Source organism: Oncorhynchus gorbuscha, linkage group LG03 (assembly GCF_021184085.1).
Source record: "Oncorhynchus gorbuscha isolate QuinsamMale2020 ecotype Even-year linkage group LG03, OgorEven_v1.0, whole genome shotgun sequence".
Lineage (NCBI taxonomy): Eukaryota > Metazoa > Chordata > Actinopteri > Salmoniformes > Salmonidae > Oncorhynchus > Oncorhynchus gorbuscha.
In genome coordinates, this window is record NC_060175.1 from 32,772,238 (window position 1) to 32,790,218 (window position 17,981).

The following is a 17,981-nucleotide window of genomic DNA, read 5'->3' on the forward strand; positions in this document are numbered from 1 at the left end:
TTTTAATGGATACAAAATTTGCTTTTCTTTAAAAAAAAAAAAGTGACCCCAAACTTTTGAACGGTAGTGTATATTATATAACCTCCCAGTAATTTATTTGGTAAAAAAACACCAATGTTTCGGCATCACTGTGCCTTCTTCAGGGTCCCCAAACAATGACTCCCAAACAAAATTTACTGAGCCTTGGATACAGTATACAGTGCATTCGGAAAGTATTCAGACCCCTAGTCTTTGCCACATTTTGTTACGTTACAGCCTTATTCTAAAATTGATTCAATCGTTTTGTATTTTTAGGTGTTTGATCGTGTTGAAGAGGGAGTGTGTGTTTAGGGTCATTGTCCTGTTGGAAGGAGAACCTTCACCCCAGTCTGAGTGCTCTGGGGCAGGTTTTCATCAAGGATCTCTCTATACTTTTCTCCGTTCATCTTTCTCTCGATCCTGACTAGTCTTCCAGTCCATGTCGCTGAAAAACATCACCACCATGTTTCACCGTAGGGATGGTGCATGGTTTCCTCCAGACGGGTCCCTTGACATTCAGGCCAAAGAGTTCAATCTTGGTTTCATCAGACCAGAGAATGTTGTTTCTCATGGTCTGAGAGTCCTTTAGGTGCCTTTTGGCAATATTCAAGCGGGATGTCATGTGCCCGCTTCAATCTGGAAGGTTCTCCCATCTCCATGAATGGGAGTTCTTGGTCATCTCCCTGACCAAGACCCTTCTCCACCGATTGCTCAGTTTGGGCCGGGCGGCCATCTCTAGGAAGTCTTGGTGGTTTCAAACTTCTTCCATTGAAGAATGATGAAAGCCACTGTGTTCTTTGGGACCTTCGATGCCTCATAATTCTTTTGGTACCCTTCCTCAGATCTGTGCCGCGACACAATAGTGTTTCGAAGCTCTATGGACAACTCCTTTGACCTCATGGCTTGGTTTTTGCTCTGACATGCACTGTCAACTGTGGGACCTTATTTAGACAGGTGTGTGCCTTTCCAAATCATGTCCAATCAATTGATTTTACTACAAGTGGACTCCAATCAATTTGTAGAACCATTGGAAGTATGTACAATGGAAACAGGATTCACCTGAGAACAATTGAGTCTCATAGCAAAGGTTCTGAATACTTATGTAAATAAGGTATTTCGAATCTTGTTTTTTTATACATTTGCTAATATTCCTAAAAACCTGTTTTCGCTCTGTCATTATGGGGTATTGTGTATATATTGATGAGGGAGAAAAATATTTAATGCATGCTGTGTGAAGGGAAAGCTATTATTATAGACCAGCACGGTGCTGCTGTCTCCAAAGATGTTCTATGGGGTTGAGATCTGGAGACTGGCTAGGCCACTCCAGGACCTTGAAATGCTTCTTACGAAGCCACATTTCATCTTCAATGCCCTTGCTGATGGAAGGAGGTTTTCACTCAAAATCTCACGATACATGGCCGCATTCATTCTTTCCTTTACACGGATCAGTCGTCCTGGTCCCTTTGCAGAAAAACAGCCCTAAAGCATGATGTTTCCACCCCCAGGCTTCACAGTAGGTATGATGTTATTTGGATGCAACTCAGCATTCTTTCGTATTCTTTCGTATTGCGTCAGATAAAAATATTGACGAATACGCTGATTCGGTGTGCGAGTTCATTAGAACGTGCGTTGAAGATGTCGTTCCCATAGCAACGGTAAAAACATTCCCTAACCAGAAACCGTGGATTGATGGCAGCATTCGCATGAAACTGAAAGCGCGAACCACTGCGTTTAATCAGGGCAAGGTGTCTGGCAACATCACCGAATACAAACAGTGCAGCTATTCCCTCCGCAAGGCTATTAAACGAGCTAAGCGTCAGTACAGAGACAAAGTAGAATCTCAATTCAACGGCTCAGACACAAGAGGCATATGGCAGGGTCTACAGTCAATCACGGACTACAAGAAGAAACCCAGCCCAGTCACGGATCAGGATGTCTTGCTCCCAGGCAGACTAAATAACTTTTTTGCCCGCTTTGAGGACAATACAGTGCCACTGACACGGCCTGCAACGAAAACATGCTGTCTCTCCTTCACTGCAGCCGAGGTGAGTAAGACATTTAAACGTGTTAACCCTCGCAGGGCTGCAGGCCCAGACGGCATCCCCAGCCGCGCAGAGCATGCGCAGACCAGCTGGCCGGTGTGTTTACGGACATATTCAATCAATCCCTATACCAGTCTGCTGTTCCCACATGCTTCAAGAGGGCCACCATTGTTCCTGTTCCCAAGAAAGCTAAGGTAACTGAGCTAAACGACTACCGCCCCGTAGCACTCACTTCCGTCATCATTTACATTTACGTCATTTAGCAGACGCTCTTATCCAGAGCGACTTACAAATTATGAAGTGCTTTGAGAGACTAGTCAAGGACCATATCACCTCCACCCTACCTGACACCCTAGACCCACTCCAATTTGCTTAACGCCCAAATAGGTCCACAGACGATGCAATCTCAACCACACTGCACACTGCCCTAACCCACCTGGACAAGAGGAATACCTATGTGAGAATGCTGTTCATCGACTACAGCTCGGCATTCAACACCATAGTATCCTCCAAGCTCGTCATCAAGCTCGAGACCCTGGGTCTCTACCCCGCCCTGTGCAACTGGGTACTGGACTTCCTGACGGGCCGCCCCCAGGTGGTGATGGTAGGCAACAACATCTCCTCCCCGCTGATCCTCAACACGGGGGCCCCACAAGGGTGCGTTCTGAGCCCTCTCCTGTACTCCCTGTTCACCCACGACTGCGTGGCCACGCACGCCTCCAACTCAATCATCAAGTTTGCGGATGACACAACAGTGGTAGGCTTGATTACCAACAACGACGAGCCGGCCTACAGGGAGGAGGTGAGGGCCCTCGGAGTGTGGTGTCAGGAAAATAACCTCACACTCAACGTCAAGAAAACTAAGGAGATGATTGTGGACTTAAGGAAACAGCAGAGGGAACACCCCCCTATTCACATCAATGGAACAGTAGTGGAGAGGGTAGCAAGTTTTAAGTTCCTCGGCATACACATCACAGACAAACTGAATTGGTCCACTCACACTGACAGCGTCGTGAAGAAGGCGCAGCAGCGCCTCTTCAAACTCAGGAGGCTGAAGAAATTTGGCTTGTCACCAAAAGCACTCACAATCGAGAGCATCCTGGCGGGCTGTATCACCGCCAGGTACGGCAACTGCTCCGCCCTCAACCGTAAGGCTCTCCAGAGGGTAGTGAGGTCTGCACAACGCATCACCGGGGGCAAACTACCTGCCCTCCAGGACACCTACACCACCCGATGTTACAGGAAGGCCATAAAGATCATCAAGGACATCAACCACCCAAGCCACTGCCTGTTCACCCCGCTATCATCCAGAAGGCGAGGTCAGTACAGGTGCATCAAAGCTGGGACCGAGAGACTGAAAAACAGCTTCTATCTCAAGGCCAGACTGTTAAACAGCCACCACTATCATTGAGTGGCTGCTGCCAACACACTGTCATTGACACTGACCCAACTCCAGCCACTCTAATAATGGGAATTGATGGGAAATTATGTAAATATATCACTAGCCACTTTAAACAATGCTACCTTATATAATGTTACTTACCCTACATTATTCATCTCATATGCATACGTATATACTGTACTCTACATCATCGACTGCATCCTTATGTAATACATGTATCACTAGCCACTTTAACTATGCCACTTTGTTTACTTTGTCTACATACTCATCTCATATGTATATACTGTACTCAATACCATCTACTGTATGCTGCTCTGTACCATCACTCATTCATATATCCTTATGTACATATTATTTATCCCCTTACACTGTGTATAAGACAGTAGTTTTGGAATTGTTAGTTAGATTACTTGTTGGTTATCACTGCATTGTCGGAACTAGAAGCACAAGCATTTCGCTACACTCGCATTAACATCTGCTAACCATGTGTATGTGACAAATAAAATTTGATTTGATTTTTGATGAAAATTACAGACCTCTCATCTTAAGTGGGAGAACATGCACAATTGGTGGCTGACTAAATACTTTTTTGCCCCACTGTAGGACTAGTCTACCTGGCCTGTGCATAAATGTAGGCCTATAAATGTGCCCATTTGGGGATGTCTGATAGTATTTCTGATTGTCTTAATTCACCACCACTAATGAGCTGTGGAGCTTTTAAAAGTAAGTAAACAAAGTTTGTTTTTAGAATCAATTAACAGACAATAGTTCCTCAAAGTATTTGAACAATATTTTGAGCTCTCTTCCTTTCGATAACCACTTGGTATTAAAGGGAAAAATGTCATCCTCAGATCCAGTGGAAATGTCATACAAATACCTAATCACTTCTTATCCCTTGCACAAATAGCCTACAGCTGTGTCCGTCCCGTGCTCCCTGGGAAACTGTGAGGGACAGGAATATTTTATACAATGTTTCAAGTTTGCCAACATGAGTTTCTGGGCAAACCAGTTGATCATTGATACAGGTTCATTGCAAACAGGACATGCATAGACAATGTGATTCATAGGATATTTATTTTTATCAGGATATCTTTATTATTGTTTAACGCTTTTTTGGTTACTACATGATTCCATGTGTGTTATTTCATAGTTTTGAAGTCTTCACTATTATTCTACAATATAGAAAATAGTACACAAAGAAAAAATCTGGAATTAGTAGTTGTGTCTAAACTTTTGACTGGTACTCTACATCCTCTCCAAAGCCGAAACATAACATTACTAATCTATCCCCAGGCGCGTTGGAACCGCACAGCACAGAACCAGCAATACTGTGATTCACCAACTAAGTAGGAGACTTGCATTATACCATATTATTTATTATAGCATTGCCATTTGTCAAAACAAGGTGAAAGCTGCATTCCCACATAAACAAGAGAGTTTAGCAGTCTACCTTGTTGTAGTTCTATGGAACGTGTAGCATCACTGCAGCAGCACTATGATTTCAGAAACAGACATGTGAAGAGGGAGAGAGCTTTGACCTAATTTCTATGACAGGAAGAAAACCTGTATGGTCTCCTTGATATTGCAATTAACATGAAGGCAGTTTATAGACTAGCGAGAAAAATGCACTGACTGCAAAGCAAATTGGAAGATTGTTTTAACGTTGAGAGGTACACTTCTGGTGGTAAGTATTACATCCAGTCACGGGATATACTGTAGCATACGATTAATACTGTAGCCATAAGAAAAGCCTCATCCAATAAGTGATATCTCTATATATTGTCATTAACACTATGACATTGCATGCGAAAATAATAAAGACCAACACCTATTTTCTTGGGGCACTAACCAGCTAATTAAATTACATTTCTAAAAAATGAAGTCAGTGTTTTCATCCTCCCGGGCAACAGAACAGCACGAGCGAGTCGTGTGTGCAGCTCTCGCCACTGACACTGGACGGGTGTCTGTTGATGTTTTTATCTGGGACACACTCATAAGAGCATTTACCAGACACAACAACTCTTCAACTCTTTCTCTTTTCCCTGTCCCAAGCCCTTACCTTCAGACAGCTCCAAATCCAACTCCGCCAATTGGTCCCTGACCTCTTTTGGTAGTGCTGACATATCCACGCCTCGGCCCGCCATCGTTGCAGGAATAATACGGAGTAGTATGTAACAATCAAGGAAAAGTGGTAATACGGTCCTGGGTCAACGAGAAAAATCAGATATCAAGATGTGGATTGTACTCCATCCTTGCGACTCCCTGACACCGCCATAACTGTGAGCGATGAACATCTCGCCAAAGGAATCTGTCACATGACCATGTTAATTGTTGTGACTGGAGCATGAGATCAGTAGACGGTCTGCTCCCCCTAGCGTTACTTTGTGGCAACTGAATGTAGAGCAGTTTGTATACCACTAACTGAACACACAGGTAACTGCCAAAATAATGGAAACAGTTGGGGATGGGGATGGGTGAAATGGGGGACACAACAAACTTTGAAAGCAGGTGCTTCCACACAGGTATGGTTCATCCGCTTAATTAATAATTTACAAACCATCAGAGTCATGTATAAAAATGCTAGGTAGGTCATGATTTTGGCTACCATGGCTATGCCCTGGTAGGATGATAATGCCACCTCCATAAGAAATTACATTATTTTATGTTTTGTTGATGGTGAGGTAAGTGTTCAATTGGGTTGAAATCTGGTGACTGAGATAGCCATGGCATGGTTTACATAATTTATGCTCATCAAACTATAAGGTGACCTGGCATCGCATCCCTCCAATAGAGTTTCAGACTCTTGTAGAATCTATGACAAGGTGCATTGAAGCCATTCTGGCTCGTGGTGGTCCAGTGCCCTATTAAAACAATTATGATTATGAAGCTATGGTCCATGATATCCATCAGTCAGCTATTTCAATTTCATGACTAGATGAACATCCCAAGCTCATACAAATCATGGTGAAGTACACCATTTTAGGAGCTAATCCTAACTTCCACAGAAATTGAATGTTCAGTTAGTCATTCATCAATGTCAATGGGAGACTCAGTGAAAAATCTACTTAGTGGAAGTTAGGATTCACACCTCACGGTCTTTACAGTCACACACAGGGTCTCTGATATTCAAACATACAAAACATTAAGAATACCTGCTCTTTCCATGACAGACTAACCAGTAGAAAGTTATGATCCCTTATTAATGTCACTTGTTAAATCCACTTCAATCAGTGTAGATGAAGAGGAGTCAGGCTAAAGGAGGATTTTTAAACCTTGAAACAATGTTTAAGTTCCTTTGAACAGGGTATGGTAGTAAGTGCCAGGATGGGCACGTGGTAATGACTAGAGTGGTATTCATGGAAAGGTATCAACAATTACATGATTTCCACGTGTTTGATGCCATTCCATTCACTCGGTTTCAGAAATTATGAGTCGTTCTCCCCTCGGCATCCTCCACTGGTACACACACCTCGTTTTCCGTGTGTATACTTACGTACTCGGACAACCAGTCCACTCGGCCCACCAGTTTTTGGCACCTGTGGCTGAGCACCATGAGCCAGTACCGGATCAGACACCCCTTCTGCTCCTACTCGGTCATGGAGCTCTGCACCAAGGGGATAGGCACGCAGACAGAGATACTCAGCATGAAGCATAAATGATTAACCTGAAACCATTACATTATTTATTTTGCTGGAGATAGTTTATTAGTTGAGACTATACACAAGTTCATTTCACCCGCCTTAAGGTGGAATACATTTTTGTGAAAACTCCCTCAACACATTCTTAGAGACAATCAATTTCCACAATAGTTTGTAGAGGTTACACTGTTGAAGACAGACATTTCCCTCCTATTGACAGAACATGAGGGGACTGGTAACATGACAGGGTGGAGAAGCTACAGCAATAAAATGACATTTTAAAATATTGATATGTTAAAAATAAAAAAAATACAAAAAGCTAGAGGAAATAAACAATATGGTATTCCCCAAAGCTAAATGACAGTGGTAAAAACATAAAAGGACATCTCTCACTGCCATTTCATGCCATATTCAAATTAAGAGTCTTAAAGTGATATTCCAATAGACAGTAGTTTTTCAAATGGGGTAAAGCATCCGAGCCTAAGACATGATCTATAACTCAATATAGATGTTCCCTAATCCAGATATCCATTTTCTTTGATCACCTAGAATTTCAACCATTTTCATTGAATTAGAACAACCCATTCTACCACTGACTTCACTAAACATGCTTTGGCTAAACGCAGGAACATTAATATTGAATATAAAAATATATTGCACTACTTTTTCTTCAACTAACTTTAGCCTGGGTAAATTATTTATCTAATGAAGAGTTTGCTGATTATTACATAAAGTATAATCTAAAACCTAACCATTTCAAGTGTTACATTAGGACATTATCATTGTTTGCATCAGTCATTTGAATAGCAGTATGTTAAAACCAGCGATAATATTAACAGACTCCAGCACACAGACAGTAGTCTTCATCAGTGTCCTCTAATATCCATGCAGTCAATAAGTAGTTTCATACACATTGCCAGAAAGCATAATTCCTACGAGGTCAAAAAAAAAAGGCCAGACACTGACTGTATCCTTACTTTGGCTCACTCCATGACAAGGGGAAAACAATATGCACACACAATATTTCACACTTATTCAGCCCTAAAGATGATAAAGAATTTCCCAAGGATTAACAGCTGCATAAACAAGATAAATATGTAAGGAGAGATTTACACTGTAGACAGGGGAGAGAAGAATTGGAAATAGACAAAAACTACATTCTTTGATCGAGTGTGTGTATATGTCACGGGTGTGTGAGTATGTACATACACTTCTATATACAGTTGAAGTTGGAAGTTTACAGCCAAATACATTTCAACTCAGCTTTTCACAATTCCTGACATTTAATTCTAGCAAAAAATCCCTGTTTTAGGTCAGTTAAGATCCCCACTTTATTTTAAGAATGTGAAATGTCAGAATAATAGCAGAGAGAATTTTTTATTTCAGTTTTGATTTCATCACATTCCCAGTGGATCAGTGGATCAGAAGTTTACATACATTCAATTAGTATTTGGTAGCATTGCCTTTTGTTTAACTTCCACAAGCTTCGCACAGTACGTTGGGTGAATTTTGGCCAATTCCTCCTGACAGATCTGGTGTAACTGTGTCAGGTTTGTAGGCCTCCTTGCGCGCACACACTTTTTCAGATCTACCCACAAATTTTCTATAGGATTTGAGGTCAGGGCTTTGGGATAGCCACTCCAATACCTTGACTGTTGTCCTTAAGCCATTTTGCCACAATTTCTATTTTGTGAAGTGCACCAGTCCCTTCTGCAGAAAAGCACCCCCAAAACATGATGCTGCCACCCCCATGCTTCACGGTTGGGATGGTGTTCTTCGGCTTGCCTCTCCACCTCCAAACATAACAATGGTCATTATGGCCAAACAGTTCTATTTTTGTTTCATCAGACCAGAGGACATTTCTCAAAAAAGTACAATCTTTGTCCCCATGTGCAGTTGCAAACCGTAGTCTGGCTTTTTTTAATGGCGGTTTTGGAGCAGTGGCTTCTTACTTGCAGAGCGGCCTTTCAGGTTATGACGTTTTACTGTGGATATAGATACTTTTGTACCCGTTTCCTCCAGCATCTTCACAAGGTCCTTTGCTGTGGTTCTGGGATTGATTTGCCATTTTCACACCAAAGTACATGAATTTATAGGAGACAGAACACGTCTCCTTCCTGAGCGTTATGACGGCTGCATAGTCCCATGGTGGTTGGTCCCAATAGTACTTGCGTACTATTGTTTGTACAGATGAACGTGGTACCTTCATGCGTTTGGAAATTGAGTCCAAGGATGAACCAGACGTGTGGAGGTCTACAATGTTTTTTTTCTGAGGTCTTGGCTGATTTCTTTTGATTTTCCAAAGATGTCAAGAAAAGAGGCACCGAGTTTGAAGGTAGGCCTTGAAATACATCCACGGGTACACCTCCAATTGACTCAAATGATGTCAATTAGCCTATCAGAAGCTTCTAAAGCCATTACATAATTTTCTGAAATTTTCCAAGCTGTTTAAAAGGCACAGTCAACTTAGTGTGTGAAGTTTTGACCCACTGGAATTGTGATACAGTGAATTATAAGTGAAATAATCTGTCTGTAAAAAATTTGTTGGAAAAATGACTTGTGTCATACAAAGTAGATGTCCTAACTGACTTTCCAAAACTATAGTTTGTTAACAAGAAATGTTGGGAGTGGTTGAGAAACAAGTTAATGACTCCTACCTAAGTGTATGTAAACTTCCGACTTCAACTGTAGACAGTGACAGTGCATCCAAGCTAGGATCAATCAGAAAATGGGCCCAAGAGGCAGGACTACTCAGTCTGTTCAGTGATTATCATTGGCTGTCAGGCTATCAAGTGTGTCCAAGGTCATAGAGCGTAGGATGGAGAAAGATGGGGAGGGGAGTGAGAAGTACTATCAACAGGTGGAATTTCAGATTTCAAATCAGGTCCCTTTCTCTCTTTCAATCTCTTGCACACATCATTGTGCCAGTCCAGCCTCGTAAAGCCCAATGTAGAGTTCTTACTGGCTCCCTGCGCCTGCTCATCATCTGGGGGCCGGCTGCGGCTGTGTGGCCATGAGGACCCCTCCCTGCTGGGCCGCCCCCATGCCGCCCAGGACCGACATGGCTACTGCCTCAGCCGCGCGGACGCTCAGCCCGTTGACGGTGATGGCCCCAGGGCTGGGGGCAAGGGGCGAAGGCCCGTGCTGGATAACCGGGGCTGGGGAACCCATAGGCTCGGAGGGGGGGTCCCTGGAGTTCTCCTCTACTCCTGCAGCTACAGACAGAGAGAGAAACATTCACCCTTAAAGAGAGGTGAGAGGCAAGCAATAGATTAGATGGATGAGTTGGAGGTTGATCCTGGATTGATGGATCGGTAGGTAGGTAGGTAGAAGTACAGGTTGATGGAAAGGGGACAGAAATATTAGAGCCTAAATTAACAATCAAACAGATGGAGTGAATGAAATACTTGTGTGATTGATAGTTGATTCATGCATGGTTTGTCGACATTACCTACGTAGGCAGACTTCTTCTGCATGGCAGTGACAGGGCAGTCTTTGTGGGCCAGCAGCAGCTGTTTCAGTTGGGTGACCTCGTTCCTCAGCAGACCCACTTCATTCTGATAGAAACATAACACAAGACAATTTACACACAAAGTTGTTCTCAACCACTGATAAGCATACAATAACACCGCATGGGCAGGAGAATGATATTAGGGATCCTACCAGTATAATACAATCCCAGACGGGTTCAATGTTTTAAGTTTGCCTTTCTCTGCTGTTGTAATAGCCCAGTTACGGTCTATTGTAAATGACTGTAATAGACAGTCTAGGTCCAGTTATTTTTGTAGGGCTGTAGACTCACAGTCAAAGAAACATTCATGGTAGCCAGGTCCTCTGCCTTCCTCTCCAGAGAGCCGACCCACACCTTGCGTTTCTGTCGGCAGCGAGAAGCCGCCGCCCTGTTCCTCTCCAGGAAGCGCTGCCTCCTCTCGTCTGGGTCAACCTCCGCACCCCGCCGTCTCCTACCACCTGTGGGCTGGGCTGGGGACATCTGGGGAAGACGGGAGGGGAAGGTATTATACACTCTGGATTGGGTGTGTATGTATGAGAGAATGAGAAAGAATGCCAGAGTGCATAAGAGTGTGAGCTTGTGTGTGTGTGTAAAAGTGCATTTGCATGTGTATTTTAAAGTGTTTCCATGTATACGCCTCTCACCATCATGTCCTCTGAATGTAGACTATACCCAAATGGAGAGGAGGAGCCACTGCTGGTTTGCTGTGTGAGTATATGTAAATCATATAGGCATGAGAGTGTGCCTGTGCATATTTTAACTTAATGTTTGTGCACAAATGTTTCGCAAATACATGCAAGCGACATGAGATCTAAGAAAAAGATCCGCAATTTTATATTCCATTTTGTTGGACTCGAACGATACCTTTCCATGTGCGGACTACACAGAAGTATCGCTCGAGCCCAAACAAATGGAATATAACGTTGCGGATAAAGTTTGGAATGACAACTTCATGGGTACAACATATAAAGACCTGCATCACTATACTGAGAGCATTGCAGTTCTAAATAGGAAGTATTTGGGTGTTTTTGGAACCTTTATTGTAGTCCATATCTCTTATCAATACCTTTAGTTGCCAGCATATTTAATCTACAAAACATGTTTTGTAACAGCTTTTGGTTTGTTCAGTGTCCTTTCTAGTATGTTGATCATTTCTGGAGGTTGTCTGTCATTGCCACTAGCCCTTTAGGTTTTTCAAAGGGGACTCCTCACATCAGTTCTAGTATAAACTCCCCTCTAGTGACTGGGCTGCAGCCCTAACAGAGTGTAACAACCAGGGAGAACAGAAGCCTTTAGCAGATTCCACCTGACCCTTAGGTATTGTGCGTTTTACCTGTGGCTGTGCGGGAGAGGGTGTGTCAGAGTGCTGCGAGGGCTGCTGGCTCTGCTCATGTCTCTGGGGGACAATGGGGCTGGAACCTGCCCCCCCTGGGCCCTCTCCAGCCCCGTTCTGAGCCCCTGGGCCATGCTGCTGTTGTTGGGTCAGCGCTGCCTTCAGCCTCTACAGAGAGTGGGAAGGATGGGGGGACACATAAATGTCATACAGACATCAACAACCTGCCTTCCTAGGGTTGTAAATCTACTGGTAATTTACCAAAATGACCACAAGTTTCAGTAACTTTAGTAATAAACAGTTACCGTTAACATTGCCTCCCTTTGCCTTCCACTGCCATGGGTAAGCCCACTGATATTTGTTTCTTAACTGTGTGTGTCCCTGCCGTTGCATGCGTCTCTCACCATCTTAGCCTCGGAGTGTAGACTATACCCAGATGGGGAGGAGGAGCCACTGCTGGTCCCACCAATCGGAGGGCCTGGAATCCCAGGGATGTTGGGCACCAAATTAAACGGCCTCGCCAGCTACAAATTACACATGAAGGGACAAAATAAGAGAAGACAAAATAACACCTACTAATGACCTGGCATTATCAAGACTTTCATGTTCATTAGACATTACTACTTTCACTCACAATGCTGATGTAAAAAGGGCATTATAAATAAATGTGATTCACTCACAGATATGACCGAGGTCATATTTGGGCTGGGGAGGAGAGGGACTGTCTGTCCGTTGGGGAGATGCATTACCAGCGGGAAGGAACCTGTCGGAGAGCTGAGAACAGGAGATAGATTAGTGTCAATCAAATAGACAGAGAACACAAACAAAGAGATCTTGGCAGATTAGACTCACCCCAGTTGTCTGTTGGAGGGCGGGGTTTGTGTGATGACAGAGGTTGGCGAGGGCAGAGTCGGGTGCAGGGGGTCGTAAACAAGGTGAATGGGAAGGGAGCCTGGGCGTACGATAGTTGGCGTGGGGGCAGAGCTCACCACCGGCCGTGGAGGAGTCTCCTGTCAACACAAATCACATCCAGTCAGACAAGCTGCATTTGCACAGACAGCCCAATTCTGATCTTTTTTCCACTAATTGGTCTTTTGACCAATCACATCAGATCTTTCAAATCAGGTATTTTTCAGAGCTAAACTGTTTGGTCAAAAGACCACTTAGTGAAAAAAAAGATCAGAATTGTAAACACAGCCTGAGAGAAACTCAGGTGAGACTTGGACACTATAGGCCGCTGAGGTGAACCCACTAAGTTTCAACTTTTTGCTGACATCTTTACTTGCCTCACAGCTAAGTGATTCATTTGCAGCCTCTCTTTGGCCACCACTGTTCCCTTCGCTCTCTCACTCCAATTACCATGCAAACTTGACAAGAGGAAAGCATACACAACGATTATCTGTTCAACCATACACCCAGTTCACCTGGCCCCCAGGTTGTACCTTTCCTCTCACCATTGGCTCTTTGCTGCTGTCCGACATGCTGGAGGTGGAGTCAGGACTGCCTGGTGGGGAGGAGTCGACCTCCAGAGGTCCCTCATCCTCTTCTTTCACCCCAGAGGGGGTCTGTAGGGGTGGGGCCGGAAGCTGGGGGGCCGTGAGCTGTGTGGGGACCAACAACCAGACACACAACATTTATCAGTCGGTCAAACTACATGTTTAAAAATCGAACCCATCATATCCCCTCCATAATCCTCACCGGGTTTTTGTTCCTTTGGTCATCCTCATGGGCCTTCCGGAACTCCTGCTCGAAGGAGCTGGCCAGCTCGTTGAACAGACCCACCTCCTCACAGTTCTTCAGGAAGCGGGTGGGTGTGGGGGTCTGGTCTGGTTAGAGAGAGGGGGGGGGGGGGGGGGGGGGGGGGGGGAGAAATTGGCAACTTCCGGATGTTGCACACCACGTTCAGCCAATCAGGTGGCAGCAGTCTTGTTTACTCTAGTCTGCAACATCAGGAAGTAGCCAGTCTAGCATGGTGGTAGAACCATTACAGTGAGTTAAGGAGGAAACCGATGCCTTTGCAGCCTGAATGGGGGATGTTTTATGGGGGACACGAGTGTATAGCCAGCTGGGCTGACTGCATCGACACCAAGATGTAGTACGACATCAGGAAGAACTACGCCCTCTAGGGGTCTTGGTGCTAGTGTTTGTTTAATAGCTAGTCAAAAATATGTTCTAACATTGCTTTATACAGTATAACTGAGAAATGCTAGAGGCAAGCACCTGCAATGATGACGGAGTCAGTTCTGGCAGGACCAAATTTCAGGGTCATCTCATGCTTGTGTTTGTGGACCGATAGATGGTCTTCATTAGTAAATCTCTGTGTACAAAGATAACACAAGACACAGGTGATAGACAGCAGATGGCTCCTGAAATCCAAGATATGTAAAAAGAGGTGAAAGTGTGGGGGGAAAAGAGAATATGGGATGAAGAGAAAACGAGGGAAAGAGACCTTACCTGGCCACAGCCTGGGGCGGTGCACACAAAAGGTCGATCGTCCCCCATCTCACACAAAGAGCCTGCAATAAAGAGGTATAGGAGAGGAAGAGAATGGAACTGTGTTATTCTGTCTGCGTCTTACATCTAGGTAATAAAAAAAACGGTCTGTATTGGACAATAAATTAGGGTTAACAGATATATTCACATAAATAATGTTCATTACTTCCAATTAAAGTACTTTGTTTACATTACATAACACAAAGCCATGTTAATTATATTGGTGTAAAAAGTTAAATACATAACGTTGACTAGCTATCTAATGGTAAAATACGCCTACTGGTTAGCTGTCCTAGGTAAATGGCCTCCTTTCGGCTAACTGTCAACAAACAGCGCAGTCTCAGCACAGAAACTAGCTAACAGAAGCTGCTAGCAAGGTAACGAGCTAGCCATCTTGCCCCTTCCTTGTTAGCTAGCTAGCCATGGGCCAATGATTACAACAGCACTTTAAGTTAACGCTAGATATAACGTCAGCAAGATAATGTCAGATAGGATGAAGAACGGACCACGTTATTCAATATCTGACAGGCCATTAGCATTATCACCAGATTGTCTGCTGTACTGTCTGTACCAAACCATCAGCCACCATTGGCAATCACGGCCGAGCGAATTTAAAGGGCTTCTTGCGGTCGCTGTTATTGCTAAGCTAGTTTATAGATTTTTTTCAGCTAACTTGCTAACGCCTTGCCATAGAGGATAACGTTACTTACTGTACACAACACCCAGTCACACAGGCTAGCTAGCTGGCTAGGGCACTGACACAATTTGAGGCGCGTCAAATAAGTATTTCAGAATGGGGAAGGTATATGTGACAGAAGGTCAATTGTTCCAAGACAAAGTATTTTCGGTAACATCTTGATATCTGAACACGAGCAAGTCTAATGTTTACAAACTCACCCAACGTCCCTAGCTAGCTACCTATCCGCTGCGGTGAAATAGCGCGAGAAGTGAAAATATTCAATTTCTTACGTAATGGGATGGCTGAAAAAATCGAATACTACAAACATGAGGCTTGAATGTGTCCTCTAATCACCTCCAAAGACTGAGAGACCTGCAATTGTTTTTTTTCATGACACTTTCATCTAAATATAACATATTGTATGTTTGATGTGATGGCAGAATATTTTCTACTTGTGGAAAAGTGCAATCCCCATGGTATCCATGCAACAGATGGCATCAAATCTGTCAAAATTCCTCTAACTACTTTGTTTATACACTCAAGTCACATACCATATTTTAATTCCTAAGCAACCACTTAATACCATGTGAGAACAAGCCTCTCTCTAATGAGGATTTTCAAGATCCAAAGAATGACATGAGTCAACTCACTGCCTTGTCATTTGTTGGTGATTGAACCAGTTTGACCCTTAGCCAGATCAAGGTCAAACGAAACACAATACCTTGCTCTTGTTAAAGCTTTTAGAAACCATTTTTAAAAATCAACAAAAATAGGGGATCATAATTTATGACCAATGCTTGTTAAAAAAAACTTTGATGCAAAACAGTAAATAAAACAACCCCAAAGACAACCATGTAATAGCGGGTTCCTCCTAAGCCAATGTCACAGATCGTAACAGTTAGAGTCCAAAGTATGCATCCTAAATGGCACCCTATAGAAAATAATTACTTCATTTTTCTCTTTTTAAGAGGAAAGATACTCTGTAGCAACAATATTCACACGACAGATAAATCAAATGTCATATGCTTCGTAAACAATGGGTGCAGACTAACAGTAAAATGCTTACTTACGGGCCTTTCCCAAAAATTCTGAGAAAAAGAGAAATAGAAAAATAACACAAGGAATAAATACACAATGGGTAACAATAACTTGGCTATATACAGTTGTGGCCAAAAGTTGAGAATGACACAAATATTAATTTCAACAAAGTTTGCTGCTTCAGTGTCTTTATATATTTTTGTCAGATCTTACTATGGAATACTGAAGTATAATTACAAGCATTTCATATGTGTCAAAGGCTTGAAGTTGATGCAAAGAGTCAATATTTGCAGTGTTGACCCTTCTTTTTCAAGACCTCTGCAATCCACCCTGGCATGCTGTCAATTAACTTCTGGGCCACATCCTGACTGATGGCAGCCCATTCTTGCATAATCAATGCATGGAATTTGTCAGAATTTGTGAGTTTTTATTTGTCCACCCGCCTCTTGACCACAAGTTCTCAATGGGATTAAGGTCTGGGGAGTTTCCTGGCTATGGACCCAAAATATCGATGTTTTGTTCTCCGAGCCACTTAGTTATCACTTTTGCTTTATGGTAAGGTGCTCCATCATGCTGGAAAAGGCATTGTTCGTCACCAAACTGTTCCTGGATGGTTGGGAGAAGTTGCTCTCGGAGGATGTGTTGGTACCATTCTTTAATCATGGCTGTGTTCTTAGGCAAAATTATGAGTGAACCCACTCCCTTGGCTGGCATGACACAGGACTGATGGTAGTGCTTACCTTGTCTTCTCTGGACAAGCTTTTTTCCCAGATGCCCCAAACAATCGGAAAGGGGATTCATAAGAGAAAATGACTTTACCCCAGTCTTCAGCAGTCCAATCCCTGTACCTTTTGCAGTATATCAGTTTGTCCCTGATGTTTTTCATAGAGAGAAGTGGCTTCTTTGCTGCACTTCCTGACACCAGGCCATCCTCCAAAATTGCAATTGCAAGTCATCTGATCACTCTTCATTACATTCTGGTGTATATGCAAATTGCCATCATACAAACTGAGGCAGTACTGTGAAAATTAATATTTGTGTCATCCTCAAAACTTTTGGCCACGACTGTCTACGGGGTACCAGTACTGAGTCAATGTGCAGGGGTACTAGGTAACTGAGGTAGATATGTACATATAGGTAGGCTTAAAGTGACTAGGCAACAGGATAAACAGTAGCAGCAGCATATGTGAGTCAAAAGAGTCAAAAGAGTCATTGCAAAAGGGGCAATGCAGCTAAATAGTCCAGATAGCTATTGGTTAACTAACTATTTAGCAGTCTTATGGCTTGGGGGTAGAAGCTGTTCAGGGTCCTGTTGATTCAAGGCTTGGTGGATAAGTGCCACTTGCTGTGTGGTAGCAGAGAGAACAGTATGACTTGGGTAGCTGGAGACATTTAACATTTTTAGGGCCTTCCTGACAGCCTGGTTTAGGGGTCCTGGATGGCAGGAAGCTCAGCCCCAGCGACGTGCAAGAAAAATACCATACATGGTATATAGAAGATTGAGTTATGTCTATGCAATATTTTGAAAGCCACGCTGATGCCAGAACAAAACTGTTAGCGGCACTTGATTTTGAGAGGTTAAGACCTGAGTCTGCAACATGATGGCACAGTGTACAGTTGGAAATTTGGGAAGCATATCAAGCAAGATCGATATTTATGGACTGCATTCATGCAATGACAAAACAATATTGCCCCACTATATAGTTTGACTCAATAAATACAATGCAAAGTGTTTATTCGCATACAAGTTCCCGCTTGAAATGATACAACATTCACCAAACAAGTGTGTATATGTTCCTGCTTCCACCACCATTGGGCTTGCACACC

The 17,981-nt window shown here is 43.3% G+C and overlaps 2 protein-coding genes across 17 annotated transcripts in view; both read right to left on the bottom strand.

Annotated features, from left to right (window-relative positions):
• Positions 1–5,749, bottom strand: part of LOC124031239 (disco-interacting protein 2 homolog B-A-like) — an 89,863-nt gene extending 84,114 nt beyond the window's left edge. For all 7 annotated transcript variants that reach the window (XM_046342280.1, XM_046342285.1, XM_046342284.1 and 4 more), the window contains exon 1: positions 5,522–5,749. In XM_046342280.1, coding sequence (XP_046198236.1) covers positions 5,522–5,606 — 85 coding nt within the window. In that variant the 5' untranslated portion in view covers positions 5,607–5,749. The remainder of the gene's footprint in view (positions 1–5,521) is intronic.
• Positions 5,750–9,666: 3,917 nt separating this feature from the next.
• On the bottom strand, positions 9,667–15,399 carry LOC124019551 (cyclic AMP-dependent transcription factor ATF-7-like). 10 transcript variants are annotated; one of them, XM_046334932.1, is made up of 13 exons: positions 15,335–15,399; positions 14,399–14,460; positions 14,165–14,261; positions 13,643–13,770; positions 13,387–13,545; positions 12,797–12,954; positions 12,625–12,718; positions 12,349–12,468; positions 11,945–12,112; positions 11,256–11,315; positions 10,903–11,091; positions 10,552–10,657; positions 9,667–10,315 (listed from the first exon to the last, which is right to left on the bottom strand). In XM_046334932.1, exons 2-13 carry the CDS (start codon positions 14,444–14,446, stop codon positions 10,083–10,085), a joined length of 1,560 nt encoding a protein of 519 aa, XP_046190888.1. In that variant the 5' UTR covers positions 14,447–14,460; positions 15,335–15,399; the 3' UTR covers positions 9,667–10,082. The 10 variants fall into 10 exon arrangements, with proteins under 10 accessions (XP_046190888.1, XP_046190896.1, XP_046190874.1 ...); XM_046334940.1 differs by lacking the exon at positions 15,335–15,399 and adding an exon at positions 15,148–15,328; XM_046334918.1 differs by lacking the exon at positions 15,335–15,399 and adding an exon at positions 14,983–15,042.
• Positions 15,400–17,981: the final 2,582 nt, after the last annotated feature.